Source organism: Pteropus medius, unplaced genomic scaffold (assembly GCF_902729225.1).
Source record: "Pteropus medius unplaced genomic scaffold, Ma_sr-lr_union100, whole genome shotgun sequence".
Taxonomy (NCBI): Eukaryota; Metazoa; Chordata; class Mammalia; order Chiroptera; family Pteropodidae; genus Pteropus; species Pteropus medius.
Genome location: NW_024340701.1, coordinates 4070405 through 4085874, shown reverse-complemented (window position 1 = coordinate 4085874; position 15470 = coordinate 4070405). Strand labels below are relative to the sequence as shown.

Here is a 15470-nt window from a genome sequence, read left to right as displayed (position 1 = left end):
ACTGTATTATCCTATAGGAGGGGGCACCTCTTTGCGATTAGCTCATAGGACTTATAGGATCCTTGTATGGTGTACAGATCAGGGCCATGGTACAAAAGCTGGAGGAATAAGTGGGGACCAGATTGTGGAAGACACTGAGGGTCATACCAAGATCAAATCATAAGACCAGCTAACATACATGTAGCATTTATCTCAAACTCGGCAGTGTCCCCAGCATTTCACACAGCTGATCTTATTTAATCCTCTGAGATAGGCAAAATCCACATTTTGCAGATCGGTGCCGAGGCACAGAGAAGCTAAGCCACACAGCTAATGCACAGCCAAACCAGGGTCTTATCCAGGCGGTGTGGCTCTCTCTCTCAGTCTAAGCTGCTTCTCAGACCAGGTGGGCAGGGGTCTTGCCAGCTCCCAGATCTTTTGAAGACCTGAAGGACTTCTCTTCCCCTTTGGGTTTCCTCTGCCCTTTTTCACTTAGGAAAACGAAATAGCCAATTCCTAGCCCCAAGGGCCAGTGCACTCCTTTAGAAAACGTGTTCCTCCAGGCCTGTCACAATGGAATTTTTTTCTGGTCAGTGTTCTTATAAAGAGAAACACAATCCATCAGTTCTAAAATGGACTTCCGACTCTACGGTTACATAGCAGCGTGACCTTAGCCTCAGGTCCCCCATCTGAGGATTTTATGAAGTCTTGGGTGCCTTCCGATTGGTGACTAGCTCACAGAATTGTTATAAGCAATGTGGAAATCCCACCTACCCACCTCCCATCTCACACACACCTGACCACCACCAAACCTGGTGTTTGTCATCAAACAGAGGACGGGAAGGAGGAGAGATGAATCCCCAGAGCACATGCTTTCCACGGGAAGGGAGGAAGTACTCCGACAAACCTGCTCTTTGTCCACTAGGAATAAGTTCTGGGAGAAAAGGCCCCAGAAAGTGTAGGGCTGGAGATGATCCTTTTCCAGGCGTGGTCTGAGCACCCCCTCCCCCCAATCCCGCCACCCTCCAGAAAGGCCACCATTACATGGTAGAGACCTGGCTGACCCTTGGAGGTGAGAAACCTGAGCACTACCCCTGGCTCTGCTAGGAACCTTGGACAGGTCCAGGGTCACTTCACATGGTCATATAGTTTGTGCACAGAGGCTCTTGGAAGGAGGGGGCCAATGGGGGCTGCAATTCTGCTTCCACCCCCAAGTCTGGCCAGAGCAAGGGGCATCATTTTGTATTTAACCTACCCAGAAGGGGAACCTATTTATAAGTTGTCAACCTGGATGGGGAGGTTGGGGCATGGGAGTCTTTGTTGATTTTCATAAAAGTTCCCTTCATGCTAGTCTGCCATTTGAGACTTAGTTTCCCCATTTAAAAATTAAGGGTGTTGCATCCACCGCTTACCTTACATTAATCCCTCTATCACGTGCTGACCTGACTCCCAGGACTGCAAAGAGAGAATATAGTCATGGCTAAGAACATAGGTATAGGCTTTAGAGCCAGCAAACTGGGTTCAAGTCCTGCCTCTGTCACTTGTCCTTTCTGGCTACAGGCAAATTATTTAACCGTTCTGAGCCTTTATTCACACAGTTTAACTGAGAGTCAGCTGTGTACTTGACACTGTGCTAGCACTGCAGACTCAATGGCAGATGAGATAGATTCAGTTTCTGGCCTCCCGTGGCTTTCAGGTCTTTAAGCAAAACAGATGAATTTGTCCAAGGTCACAGAACTACTCAGTGGTAGGTCTGGGACACAAACCGAAGTCCTTCTGATTTGAAACCTGTGTTCTTATCCATCCTCCTCTCTGCCGCCACAGCCCCGGTCATAGATATCTCCTTGTCGTGATAATCTAAGAAGGGGTGTGAAGGAAATGCTTTAAATATCCTGGTGGTGGTGATGAGGAGTAGACGTATTATAATTATCCCTTGTGTTTAGGACAAAGGACACTGCCTGCTGTCCTCCATCTTTACCACAGCACAGCCCACCCCACCTGCTAAGCATTTTGCAGAAGCTGTGGATGACAGATTGTCTGGCATTCTGACACTGGCCAATCAATAAAGCTGGAAGGTGCCTCAGGTCAAGGGCAATTGAATCCCAACCTTTTAGTGGTATTAAATAAAGCGATATTTATTTTGCTTTTGGTGCAAATATACATAATCCAATCCAGCTCATTGGGCGTGCTGAAAAACTGCTGCGTTTGAGGGACAATTGCATGCAAATCCCATACATCTCCGCTTGTCAATGCCACCCTTCCAGGAGCATGCAGCCCCACAGTGCTCAGAACAAGATTGATCTGGAGCCACCAAGCTGCCTTTTTTATATCCTTTACAGGAGATGAAATGGAAATTATAAGAGGGGAATTAAAATCATTGCTCTCATTCTAGCTGCCATTATTGCAACAGAGATGAAGCATGATGCCCTTCATGAGATAGAGCTATTTATTTGCCATTCGAATAATGTTCTCTGGAACCACTGCATCTCTGCCTTTGGGCAGAGGAGGAAGAGACCAGTACAGTACAGGAAAGAGCAAAAGTGTAGCTTAGTATCTCTTTCGTAGATCACACAATCTTGCTAATGGCTAGAGGGACCTCAAAGAGTCACTGTAGAACACCCTGGCATCAATAAAACCTAGGTTCAAATCCCAACTCTATATCCTAGCAATTGTTAAGTGACCTTCCCAAGGTCAAATCTCTCTTGCATTTTATTTGCTCTTTTATAAAATGGGGATAAATAATTCCTACCTCATTTGGTTATTGTGTCCAGCATATAATAGGTATTTAACTATTTTTCAAAATATATCTTCGAGTAATTATCTAAACCTTGTTTGCAAACCTTTAGGACATTTGTTTATGCATTTATGCAACTATTCATTCACTCATTCAATAGATATAGTGAACCTTCTCTGTACCTCGGTCCATAGTAGATAAGTTGGAGTGGAGGTAGACAAGATGACTTAGACATAGTCCCTGTCCTCACTGGGCTCACAGTCTGGAAGAAGAAAGGATACTCAAGAGTATGTTCATTTCAAGAGAAAGAAATTATATGTTATACAGTCGTATATACATTTGGATTTTCTTGAATGGTCCTAATGTCAAATACTCTGTCTTGTTGGTGCCATTAACAGCTCCATCTATGTCATAACATGGGTCCTGATGGTGAGCTCATTCAGATATTTCATCTTAAAAATAAGTAACAAAATAGAAGAGCACCAAGGAGACCCAAGAGTTCACATTTGATGACTAACTTGGCAATCACAGGAGTGAGAGACTGACATCTTGTCCATTCCCCTGTCTTTAGACAGCTGATTTGGGTCCTGAAACCACTGAAGAGAAAGAGCCTGCACCAGCCTTGCACTTCTGGTGCTTACAGCCGAGTTAGGGAAACAAGCATAGCACATGAGTAGCCTGTTTGAAATAGGTATAATTTCCAACCATTCTCGCTTCCCTGACTTTGCACATGGTCACACCCTCTGCCTGGAATACTCTCTCATGCCTTGACTCTTGGCACACTGTTATCCCCTCCTCAAAGCTAGAGCAACTTGAAGTCTGCTAGAGGCAAAGATTGGGTCCCATGTAAATCTCAAATGTTGAAGGATGAATGCCCAGGCTACACCAATAAACCAAGCTCTTGGCAAATAAAAATGCGTGCAATTAATGTTAAGATACTGATTGACAATTTAGTATTTCTTTAAAAAACTGTATCGATCCTTTTTTTTAAAGACTATTTGTTTTTTGTTTTTTTGGTTTTTTTTGTATTTAACTTTATTAGAAAGGTATGCTTCCTCCAAGTCTCTAACTTAGGGAGTAAAGCCACTATTGGTGTTTTAGAATCTTATGAGAGAGCTGGAAGAGAGACCAGTTAGTGAAATATGACTCCCTTGTTTTACAAAGAGTATGAAGCCTAGGGAAGCGAGGTGACTCTCCCAAGATGATAGAGATTTTATGCTACACAAACAGGAAGCATCTGGCTCTTCTGTTTTCTGTAGTGGGAGAAAAGGAACAATCACAGTCTCATCACCTTGTAATGATGGAGGAGCAAATCCCCTTCCACGCCATCTAATTAAAGAGATGCTGGACATTCTCCTCCTGCCCCCACCTCCACACAAACAGACAGATGCCTATTATATTAGGAAGAAACAGAGCATGGATATAAACTCAGCTCTGCCTGATACCCAGACTGGCAGAAAAGGTAGGATGTTACCCCCGATCAGTGCTGTCTGCTGTCCATTCCAGCAACCTGTGGACTGAAAACTTAGTCCATGTCGCTCATGTAGGTTGTCGCATAAAACAATAATAAAACATTTTTGAGCTGCTATTATGTGCCAGAACATGTGCTAAGTTAAGTTAGTTACATGCGTTATGTCATTTAATGCTCACAACATTGTCCTGAATTATAAATGGACATAAGTTTGTGAGCATATCTTCTTTCTCCTGCTGGACTCTGTTTCTTGAGGGCAGGGGTTGTCAGAAGGCTTGTCTACCAATCCTGATGTTACCTCTTTTTCAAGCAAGTTGATTATAACTTCTTTGTGCTTCAGCTTCCACATCTATAAAATGTGAATAACAATAGAGTCTTCCTCATAAGGTTAACCTAGATAAAGTATTTTGGATTCAGTAAAGTACTTAATTCTTGAGGCAGAGTAATGTTAGTAACTGCTTGATTGTGTTCCCTTGATGGTAATGGTGATGCTGCTGTAACCTGTATATAGAGCTATCTCTGTTCTCACTACGATCAATGAGAAGCCAACATCAGCACTTGGTTGGTCTAAAATACAGCAAATCGAAGACAAAATAACAAAACTCCTTGCCAGGCATTCAAGGCTCATCTCCTTCTACAGCTTCCCCAGTACCACCTCCTCACCACATACTCTCTGATTCAGTCAAATCAAATTGTCCACCATTCTCCCAATATCCTAGGTGGTTTCACAGTCCCTTTTTTTTCGCTTACACTTTTCTTTCTGCTCCCAACTCGAATGACTTGTCCTCAATGAAGCCTTTCCGCATATGTCCCCACGAAACATTAGTTATTCTCCTACAGGGTTCCCGTCATGCTTATTTTAAGTAATAGGGGGACATTATTATTATTTACCCACCATCCCTACCCCAACCATCTCAAAGGAGAGGTGGATTCTCAATAGAGTCCTTTATTTTTCTGAGTAGGGTGATAGATGGGAATGCAAATTTCATAAGCTGAGAGGTGGTTAAATTGTATTGCTTAAAGAAATAGAGAAAGGAGCTTGGAAGATAAGATAGGAAAGTAAAATAGTGAGAGAGAGGGATAGAGAAGAAAAAGGGGGACAACTTGGGTAGAGAAAGAGGAGAGAGGAATATGGCCATTATGAGTTTTGAATCTGGTGAAAACCGCATAGGTGATGGAGAGCCATAGATGAATCTTGATCAGGAAGGCAAGATGGATCAGTGTGGGAGACATTCTGGGATTAGGGCGAGGAAGGTAATTTGAATTGTGAGCGAGTACAGAGTTTCTGGACATTAACTTCAGCCTGGGCTGCCCTGGTGAGTGCCTACATACAGTATGCGCAGGCCCAGCAGATGGAGACATGGGGACAGAGACCTGGATGAGGTACCTCTTCGAAGTACAAGCAGGGCTTTGAGCAGATCTGGAGCAAGAAAAGGAGGAAGAGGGAGAGGAAGAGAATCAGAGGTTACGGTCGAACTTGCCCTAGTGAAATTCTTTAATGTGCCCAAGAGAGAGTATGGAGAAGGTGGGCGGAATAGCTTCCACCGAGCAGGTGACATTCAATCAATGACTTGAAATAAGTGAGAGTGAGTCATTCGGATACCTGGAGGGAGAGAATTCCAGGCAGGAGGAGAGCCTGCACAAAAGCCGAAGGCAGGATGCACCGGGCGTGTTGGAGGAAAAGAGGGGAGGCCCTTGTCTGGCACAGAGAAGCAAGAGAGATGGTGGTAGGAACTGATGTGAGAGGGGTCAGCGAGGATGGACCACATGGGGGCTTGTGGCTTGTTGTAAGGACTTCAGCTTTTACTCTGCATCTAACAGGGAACCATTTGAGCACAGAGAAAAAAACACAATCTGACTTATGAGTTAAGAGGAACACACTGGGTATTATGTGGAAAGTGGGGGGTGGGGGAATAGGGTAAAGGCGGAGTGGGAGGGTACAAGAGTGGGAACAAGGAGACAAGGTAAGAGATTATATTACAATGCTCCAAACCTTGGTCCAAGCTCAAGGTGATATCAGTGGAGGTGATTCAAAGGTGTTGGGTTCTGAATATATTTTGAAAGTAAAGACAATAGATTAGCTACGGGTGTAAGAGGAATAAAGAAACACCAGTGGTTTTTGCCTGAGCATTTCTTTCTACGGCCCTGTATAGGAGATGTGCATGAATCTGTGGTCTCGGAGCATGGGCACTCAAGTGAGACTGCTCCAGAGAAATATTTTCGAACCTTTCTGTGACTCAGTTTCTTCTTGTGTAAGGTGAGAATTATAATTGTAGTGACCTCATAGGGTCACTGAAAGCATTAAATGAATTAATACATGTGAAAAAGCTTAAAAATGTCTCTGGCAAAAAAAAAAAAAATAAACGCTAAAGAAGGGACATAATGACTGTTCCTATTCCTAAGTGTATTTCGATAAATGAGAAACTTGGCTTGTCCCATTTATACTGACTCTGACTTTGGGTGCTACCTAGGTGCTCTCTGATGGGATTTGACCTGAACCGTCACTGGCTGGATCCTTCTCCATGGGCCCACCCTACCTTGCATGGGGTGAAACAACTCATCATCCAGATGTACAACGACCCAGTGAGTAACTGAATCCCTCGGCAGCTGCTGGTCTATATGGCTTGTTCTGAGAAAAGGCAGTTTTGTACTGGGGAAGTTCACTAAGAGCTGCAAATTAGCAATCCAGGGCCAAAATCACAGAGGGCCAAAATCACTGCTTGTCTCTTCTCTGAATTGGACAGATCCAAGTGTCTTTTCCCACCCCTCACAAATACTGGGTTCAGTCGCGGAGGTCTCGTGGGATGAAGGAAATATACTAGAACAGATACGCATTTGTCAGGACTCTGATTACAAGCAAAAGAGATCATTTAAGAAAAATAGAGAATGTATTAGAAGAATACCAAAGTATCTCATATAATTGAAGACCATAGACTGGCCTCCTCTACCTGTAGGGAGCATGTGCCAATGGTCACATCCAGTTGCTCCCACCACTAGAGAGTGACTTACTCTCATCTACGAGTTCCAGTTCTAAAAGGACTATGATTGGCCCAGCTTGGAGGACTTGTTCACCTCTGGGCAAGTCGACTCTGGCCCAAGAGGCAAGGATATGTAAGGACAGGATAGCCTCACTGGTTGGACTTGGGGGAGTGGTGGCAATGGCAAACCAGCTCCCAGAGAAGAGGGCCTGCTCTTCCAGAAAGAAGGGGAGCAATGGGAGTCCACACTGAGTTTGCTCAGAAGAGCGGGACTTTGTAAGAAATAGAAGACACTGGGGTTTCATAACTTAGAGAAAGGAGGTAGACCATGATCATTCTATCTCCGAAGAGCTGTCAGAGAGAACAGGGCAGTCATCTTTCAGGTGGAGACCAAAGGAAGAGGTAAGGCCTATAGAGAAATAGCACTTCTTAACAATTAGAGCTGCCTGAGAATGAAGTAGGTATATAAACTGTGAACTTTGGCTTATTAAAAGTGTTCAACTGGAAGCTAAATGACACTGTCAAAAATGGTGTATAGAGAAGACTCGACTGTTTGGAAGACGTTGTAGTGAGATTACATCTGAGTCTCTTCCCACATTGATGACTGTGATTTCGTGATCCCCTCGACTGACAACAGGTGACACATAGTGATTGCTAAGAGTTGGGGTATTTCAGAGAGGCATTAGTGGAACTCTTTGAAGAAGCCAATAAAAATTACCTAAATTAAAAAACGACATATATATTAACCAGACAGAAATGTGTACTTAAAAATAAATGCATATATTAGAGCAAGGATTAACGAAAAAGTAAATACTTAGGTGTAATGTAGCTAATTCAACTGTTGTCTTGATACTCCTTGAACTTGGCTCTCCTAGGTCTTTTTTATAGCCCACCTGCTGTGTCATTTCTTGTGTAGCCATATAGCTTTAGTCTATTTGCTTCCTTTTCCAGCACATCCTTCCTTGTCTACAAAAGAAGGTATTATCTGTGCTCACCAAACCCCTTTACTACCCTGAACTCTCAATGCCATCCTGATCAGCTTTCTTGGCAGAGAGAAGCTGCTTCTGAATTTCTCAGGAAGGATCTGTTGTCTGCTGGCTTCTGCCAAACGCCCCTGCCTCCACCTCAGCATTGACTGAAGTTTTCCTGATAGAATCACAGTGCTTTCTTTTTCTGCCATCTCTTCTCGGAGAGAACAGCCCCTAGAATTTTTTCTGACTTGGCTGATAATAGATATTCAATAACTATTTGTTGAATTGAATTAGATTGAACATGGCAAATCCTCTTATGCAAAATGTACTATGGTGTATAGACACAAAACAGTTATTCATAGGGAGGACAATGAGGCATGATAAAAGAAAAGACACAGGCAGGCAGGAGAAGTGACAGACACCGAACAAGTGGTGTTTTAGGTGAATCCCGAGGAGAGAATTGTGGAGTGAAGGGGCGGGGAAGAACCAAGGGAGAAAGGTTAGGTTTGCTAAAGAGAAGAGGCTTCAGCCTGCCAATGCCATCCTCAGAAGTCACTGATTTTTTTTCACAAACAACTGGGCACTCACCCATGTCACAGAACATAGAGGAGATAAGATTGATTTACAGAGATGTTAGGCATCTCTTTTGTGCCATGAATGGTCATCAGCTGGCTGGTCTTAATAAACACACTTGGATGCTGAGCTAGTTGCATAAGCTATATTCTGCTGGAAAGTCCACTCCTTTATGCCCCAAGCAAGAACATGGAGCACTAATATCGGAGTCAAGCTGACCTGGAACAGGATCCCAACTCCCTCCATCTCTTCCTCTCTTCCCTCCTTCCTCTATCCTGGCCCATTCTTTTATTCCATTCTTTCCTTCCTTCTTTCCATAAATGTTTATCAAATATTTTCTATATACTATTCACCGTGGTTCTAATAGTGAAAAAAACCCTAACCCTTGCAATCTAGTGGAGAAATAGATATTAAATAAGAAAATACTGATAACTATAGACTTACAAATTGTGTCAGGGGTTACCAAAAAAAAGCACACCAAAGGTGACCTATAGGTAGGATGCTTGTAAGTTTCAGCTTGCCTTGGGGCAGTTCTGGCTCATACCTGTTGTTCTGGAGTATTTGTCAATACTGCCCCCTTTCCTCTTAAAAATGCCACTTATCTTTGCAGATAAATGTTTTCAAGTTTTTCAGGTAAATACCCAGAAAAGAGTATTTCTATGCTTAGTATTTTGAGGACCCTACTGTTAACAGAGACTCATAGACATGGACAATGGATCAGTCATTACCAGAAGGGAGTGGTGAGGGAGGAGGTCGATAGGGTACAGGGGGTCAAATATTTGGTGCCAGAGGAAATTAAATTTCGGGTGGTGAACACACATGCAATATATCTATGACATATTATTGAATTGTACACTTGAAACATATTTGATTTTATTAACCAATTTCACCTCAATAATTTTAATTTTAAAAAGTGTCTCAGTTTGGGTGATAAATTACAGTCTCTCTACTTAAAAGCTATGTGCAAGCACCTAGAACAGTACCTGATATGTAGCAGATGCTCAGCAAACATTATTTGGATTTGATTCAAACTCACATTTGACTTCAAGAGTCATCTGGGCCAGTTGCAAACACTTCAGTGCCCTGAGGTATCTGCCCTAATAGCTTTAAATGAGTTCCTACTCCTGACCTTCACTGTCACAGAGTCATCACAGTGGCTCAGCCCGGAGCTATCTAAACTGCCAGGAGAACTTCTGGCTTTGTTTCTAAAGGTTCACAGCCTCACCCCTTCTATCCCATTGGGCTTTTGTTTATAGATCAACAAACAGAGAATCAGCAAGACCCTCCCTGATGGGCAAGGATGTGTCTCTGAGTGCTGTGGTTCCTCACTGACCTCCTTCGGGCCCTGTGCTGGGCGCTGGGAATAATCAGAACTGGTGTCCACCCTAAGGAGTTCCAGCCAGGTGAAGAGAGGCATTTACAGATAGTTATTCTGGGTGCGTTTGCAGAGAAAGGCACAGGGGTTGTGAGAGCCCATAGAAGGAGCCCATAGAAGGAGCCCATAGAAGGAGCCCAACCCAGGAGGCCGCACCTGAGTTGATGCATGAAGGACGCCTAGGGCAGGGAGGGCCTTCCAGGCAGAGGAGACATCTGTGCATCTGCCACGAGACGGGGCACCCTTAGAAGACTGCAAGTCATTCAAGTGTGGCTGGTACTGGGGGCAGACAGAGGAGCAGAGGAAGGTTATGATACAGGGAGCAATTTGGACTTTATTCTCAGGAATGGGAGCCACTGAAAGATTTCAAGCAGGGGAGTGACAGGATCATTTGCATTACAGAAAGATTTCTCTGATGCCTGTAAGGAGGTGGATTTGGAGGGTGCCAGGCTACAGGCTGGAGACCATTGGAGCTTGCAGCCGTCGGGTTGGAAAGGAGAAGTCTAGAGCTATTACAGAGGGAGACATGAGTGGCTTAGTGACTGTAGCTGATGGGAGAAGGGATCTTGCATGATGCCCACGATTTGGCTTGGACAGCGGAGTGGATGGGGTGCCCTTGCTGAGATAGGAACCCAGGAGGAACAATAGGCATGGGACAAGCTTTAGACTTGCTGACTTTGAAACTGGGCAGGGGTGATATGTCCAACGTGCACTGTGAGTCTCCTGGAATGAGCCCTTTGGTGTCCTTGTCTTCTGGCAACAGGAACCTGCTGTCCTGTGTTAATGATGGCATTTACTTCAGAGGCTGCTTTCCTAGTCCTGTGCTCACCAAATCCTTCGTCCCTCTCAGAGTCTTGGATGTTAAGTGATGATCTTGACAAAGGAGAGTTTAACCCAGAGGACTATGCTAGACCTCAGATAGAAAGTCTTTTCTGTCCCATTCCCAGGGCAGCTCTCTGTGGACAGTGTGGCCCTTGTTCACTGACTGTGATCGATTGGCCCCCCGGGGCAGAGTCTGGCTGATTCATCTCAGAGCCCAGTGCCCAGCAGGGACCCGGCTCTGAGCAGGTACTCATCTGAGCAAATGGTGAAGCCAACCCAGAGCCTCTGTGATTTGGTTTTTACAAGATTCTCCTGATGCAAAGCAGCAGCTGAGCCACAGACCCCTCCCCAAACTCCCTTCCTCCCCTCAGAGTATCCCGGGTTCTGCCTCCACCATCACTGTGCCCCCTACTTAAGGCTCTGGTCTGTGTATACAAACCATCGCCTGGGTTCCCCTGCAATCTGCTGAGATTGTCCAAAACTCCAAGGGACAGAACCTGAGATGGCATCAGCCACTCTCATCCCCATGACACAGGTTTCTGATCATCTTCACTAACTTGCTTCACCCCTGGCCTCAGTGCCTCCCCATTCTACCCACCGCTGACTTTGGTACCTTGAGGGGAGAGAAGACCCGGGAAGCCAGTTCCACCTCTGCTCTACATCCAGATCTCTCCTTCCCACACTGGTGTTAGGTCTGAGCTCTACCTCTTCCTCAGGGAATTAGCACCAGAAAGGCCATCGCCTTTCGGCTAAGAGCTCACACTCTGCCCACAGGAGTTTGGCTTTATCCTAACATACACACCATAGAGGATGACACTGACTTCACATCACACCATCAGCCACACAACCAGAGTCACTCACACAAGAGCACACACAGGGGCCTCCTCGCACATGTATGTCCAAGTGCAATCTTAAAAAGCTAAGCCCACTTATGGATGAGTTCCCCAGGACCGTCCATCTGCCACTCTGCTAGCATCTATGTACCTATGAGGCACACCCAGAGAAGTGTTTGGTAGAGATAAATAAAAAAGCAGGCATTGATATAAAAACACTCAGTTAATTGAATCAAACACACACTTCTCAATGTTACCATGTGCAAGACTCTTGGACAACCTCTGGTGTTACAGAGGTTAATGAGGCAGGATGTCAGGCCAGGAAGAGCTGACAGTCTGATGGGAATGCCAGACCCTTATGAAAATACCTTTAATGCAAGGTATCCAGGAAGGTGTGCTATAATCGAGAAAACACAGTGCTTTGGAAATATGGGGCTGGGGGAGATCCGTGTGTGTGTGTGTGTGTGTGTGTGTGTGCGCGCGCACGCGCGTGCGTGTGTCTGTGTCTGTGTCTGTGTGAGGGGTATGGAAGGAAGGATTTTCAAGGAATTTGGACCTTTGGAAATACTTTATCAGATGGCTATGGTTCAGGGATGAAGGGGGTTACAGGGAAAGGGGAGAGGGCGTTCCAGGGGAAGCTGAGCAATAGAATGGAGGTGGGAGACCTCAGCTGCCCGGCTGGTGTGCAGGATTTATGACAGGGAGCTACAAGAGGGCAGGCTGAGGAGCAGAGTGAAGAAGCTTATGGACAAATTTGAAAGCTGAGCTAAGGAATCTGGCCTTTTCTATGGCCCGACACCTTCTTCTCATTAAAATCAAAGTCATAGACCCTCTTTTAAATTGATTTTTAATTGAATTAAATATCATGACCAAAAAAAAAAGAAAGAAAGAAAGAATCAAGGCAATGTAACAAAATGCTGCTTATCAGGAATATTCCAGCACACACCCTCTCTCAATCTTGAGAATTGGTATAGTCAGTGGAGAGCCATCAAAAACGTCTGAGCAAGGGAGAGCTCAATGGTTAGTATTTCCAACCATTCAGTCTCTCAATCTAGAAACTCTGGAGTTATCCTAAAATTTAAATCCAAGTGAGTCTGTCTCCCCTGCTCGAAACCTTTCAGTGTCTCCCCGTTACTTGTGGGATAAAGACCAGTGTTCGTGACATGCCATTCAAGGGCGTGGCCTACTCACATCCAGGACATGGCACAGAACATGGCACCATAGAGAACATTATTTTGGATGATGAATGAATGAACAGATGAATAAAGAATATATGCTTTAGAAAATTACTATGGCTGCAGCGTGGGCAGTGGATCAAAGGAGGTAAGACAGAGGAGGAGAAGAGAGACCTGTTAGGTGTTTACTGAAGTAGTCCAGGTGAAGGACAAAAAGATCTGAACTGGAGAGTGGCCAGGGCTGTTTCTAAGACCCCACGAACTGACCGCGGGAGGTGAATGGATCCTCTCCTGCCCTTCCTCTGGCCCCTGAGTCCCTCAAAGCCCAAGGGTTGCTTTTTTGAGAGATTCCTGTGCTCTGGGGTGACGTCCCCCCTTTTTCCTAGAGGAGAAAGGCCTGTGTTGCTATAACAACTTGGCTGCAGTTCTTTTAGACAGATCCGTTTTCTTAAATCATTTAAGGAAAATTAGCTGCCATAACAACACAGAGCAGTTTTTAAAATAGAGCAACACGGGGCTGCGTTGTTTTTTTTTTCCCCCTTGCTTGCCTCCTGTAGTCCTCAAGATAAGCTGTTCTCTTTCTGTCAAATAAATAAATAAATTATAACGCATCGCCACGACAAACAGAGCAGTCAGTGACATGGTCAAATAACATACACACAACCAGCACTCGTTCACACGACACTCAAAACACACACACACAGCATAGAAACATGCAGAAAATGCATACATTCACGTACATAAAAAGAGAAAATACATATGCATAAAGACATAAACATGGTAAGGGAGAGATAGACAAGTATGTAGTTATGCAAAATCATACAAAGGATAGACACAGAAACACACGGCAGGCACAGTGCTACCGCTCAGTTAATATGGAAGGAAGTGACCCACAAGGTCTGTTCTTAGCAAGAGCAGAGGTTTCACTGGGTCGCCAGACTGGAAGGCCCCGAGACGGCAGAAACCAAGGGGCATCTGCAGGTTCATACCTGGCAGCCTGTCAGGAGTACCTCGCTGGTGGGAGGGTAAACCGACCCTGGGAAGGACAGGGAAGGAGGATGAAGGTTACGGGCAGCCCCGCCCCCCACCCCACATGCACGCTTGGAGGTAAACCAGGAGAGCAGGAGGCCACAGCCGTGGCATTTGGGTGGGAAAGCTCTGCCCAGTATGGCAGGATGCCGACCATCCCCTAGAAAAGGCAGTGTCACCCTGGTGAAAACCACACCCTTGGGGCATCTGCAGACTGTATTGATGAGGTCTCAGGAACTCTGGAAGCTGGACTGTGGGTTCTCAAACCTTTGTTCACCCCATGTCTATAACTCTGTTATCCTAAAGGTCCCCTGCCGGGAGCAGCTGAAACTGTGTGGGCTTGTCTTTGTCGGTCGCAGCAAGAGAGGCTGGGGACACTAACTCCCACACGGATGTGGCCGAACCACTGATGTGCTTGGTGCTCTTAGGCGAGTCTCTTCCCCTCTCTGGGGCTTTCGTTTCCCCACTTATGCATTATAAGTGTTGAAAGATGAGCCCTACAGGGCCCTTCTGGCTCCAAGAATCTGTACTGTCTTAGAGCTATCCGCTGGTTATAGTATGTGAACCACTGATAGGTAGAACGATAAGGCACGGAAGTCCTGGCCGCTGCCAGGGAGGGACAGCCTGGAGCGAATACCTATGAACGCTTAGTAGATGTTCCATAAATGTTAGTTTCCTAAGCCTCAGTATGCCCATCTACTAAAAGGGAACAACATTCGCTGAACTGCCTATTTCACAAGTTGGAGAGAGCACCCCGGTGCATGTGAATGTAAGCACTTTATAAAGGTGAGGACGGATTATGATTGCCCTGGGGTCAGGGGGGGAGGAATGTCCTAATGAAATGTCCAGACCATAGCCAGCTGCTGGAGGTTTCATGCGGGATAGATTACATGCAGTCACACCACCAGCATAGATCATGCTCTCAGATGTTTCCCTACTCCTGCCAACATAGCCCAGGAAGTCAGTAAATAGCCACTAAGGAGAAGGAAGTTCAATATGGGAAGAAAGACTAGAAGTAAATGTAATTGTATGGGGAGCTCTGAGAACAGAAGGTGCCTTGGGTTCATGAAATTTTTACCGTTTTTCCTACAACAGTTTGAGATGATTTATGAAACTTTAAGGAATTTTAAGAGAAATCGTTATTGTTCTAAAGGGCAACTTCTCCCACCTGTGATAAAAGACATGGATTTTCGAACTCTCTCGATTGTAACTTTGACTCTGGCAGCAGGCGGGGTGGGGCGATGGATTTCTCGCTTCAGAGTAATATTCCTGTCAAGTTGGTTGTTTTCTTCAATTCCTCTAACATCTTTTCATCCTGAAAGGTCCCGATACCTCTCACTGACTGACTAGATATATACTGTTTCAACTGCACAGGGGGGTCAGCAAAGCTTCTGGAAGGTTCCTTTTGAGTCAGGTCAATTAAACTCTGTGTCTCATTTTCACTATCTGTCAATTGGGATTAACAATGCCCATCTCATGAGATTTTTCTCAGGATAAGATAATATGTATATAAATAACCTTCAATAGTAG

The 15470-nt window shown here is 45.0% G+C and overlaps 1 protein-coding gene across 1 annotated transcript in view; it reads left to right on the top strand.

Moving 5' to 3' along the window:
* The window catches only part of AGBL4 (AGBL carboxypeptidase 4), a 1011660-nt gene that overhangs the window by 919760 nt on the left and 76430 nt on the right, over nt 1-15470 (top strand). Inside the window, exon 9 of the mRNA XM_039885641.1 lies at nt 6656-6767. Within this exon, the coding sequence (XP_039741575.1) occupies nt 6656-6767 (112 nt within the window). The remainder of the gene's footprint in view (nt 1-6655; nt 6768-15470) is intronic.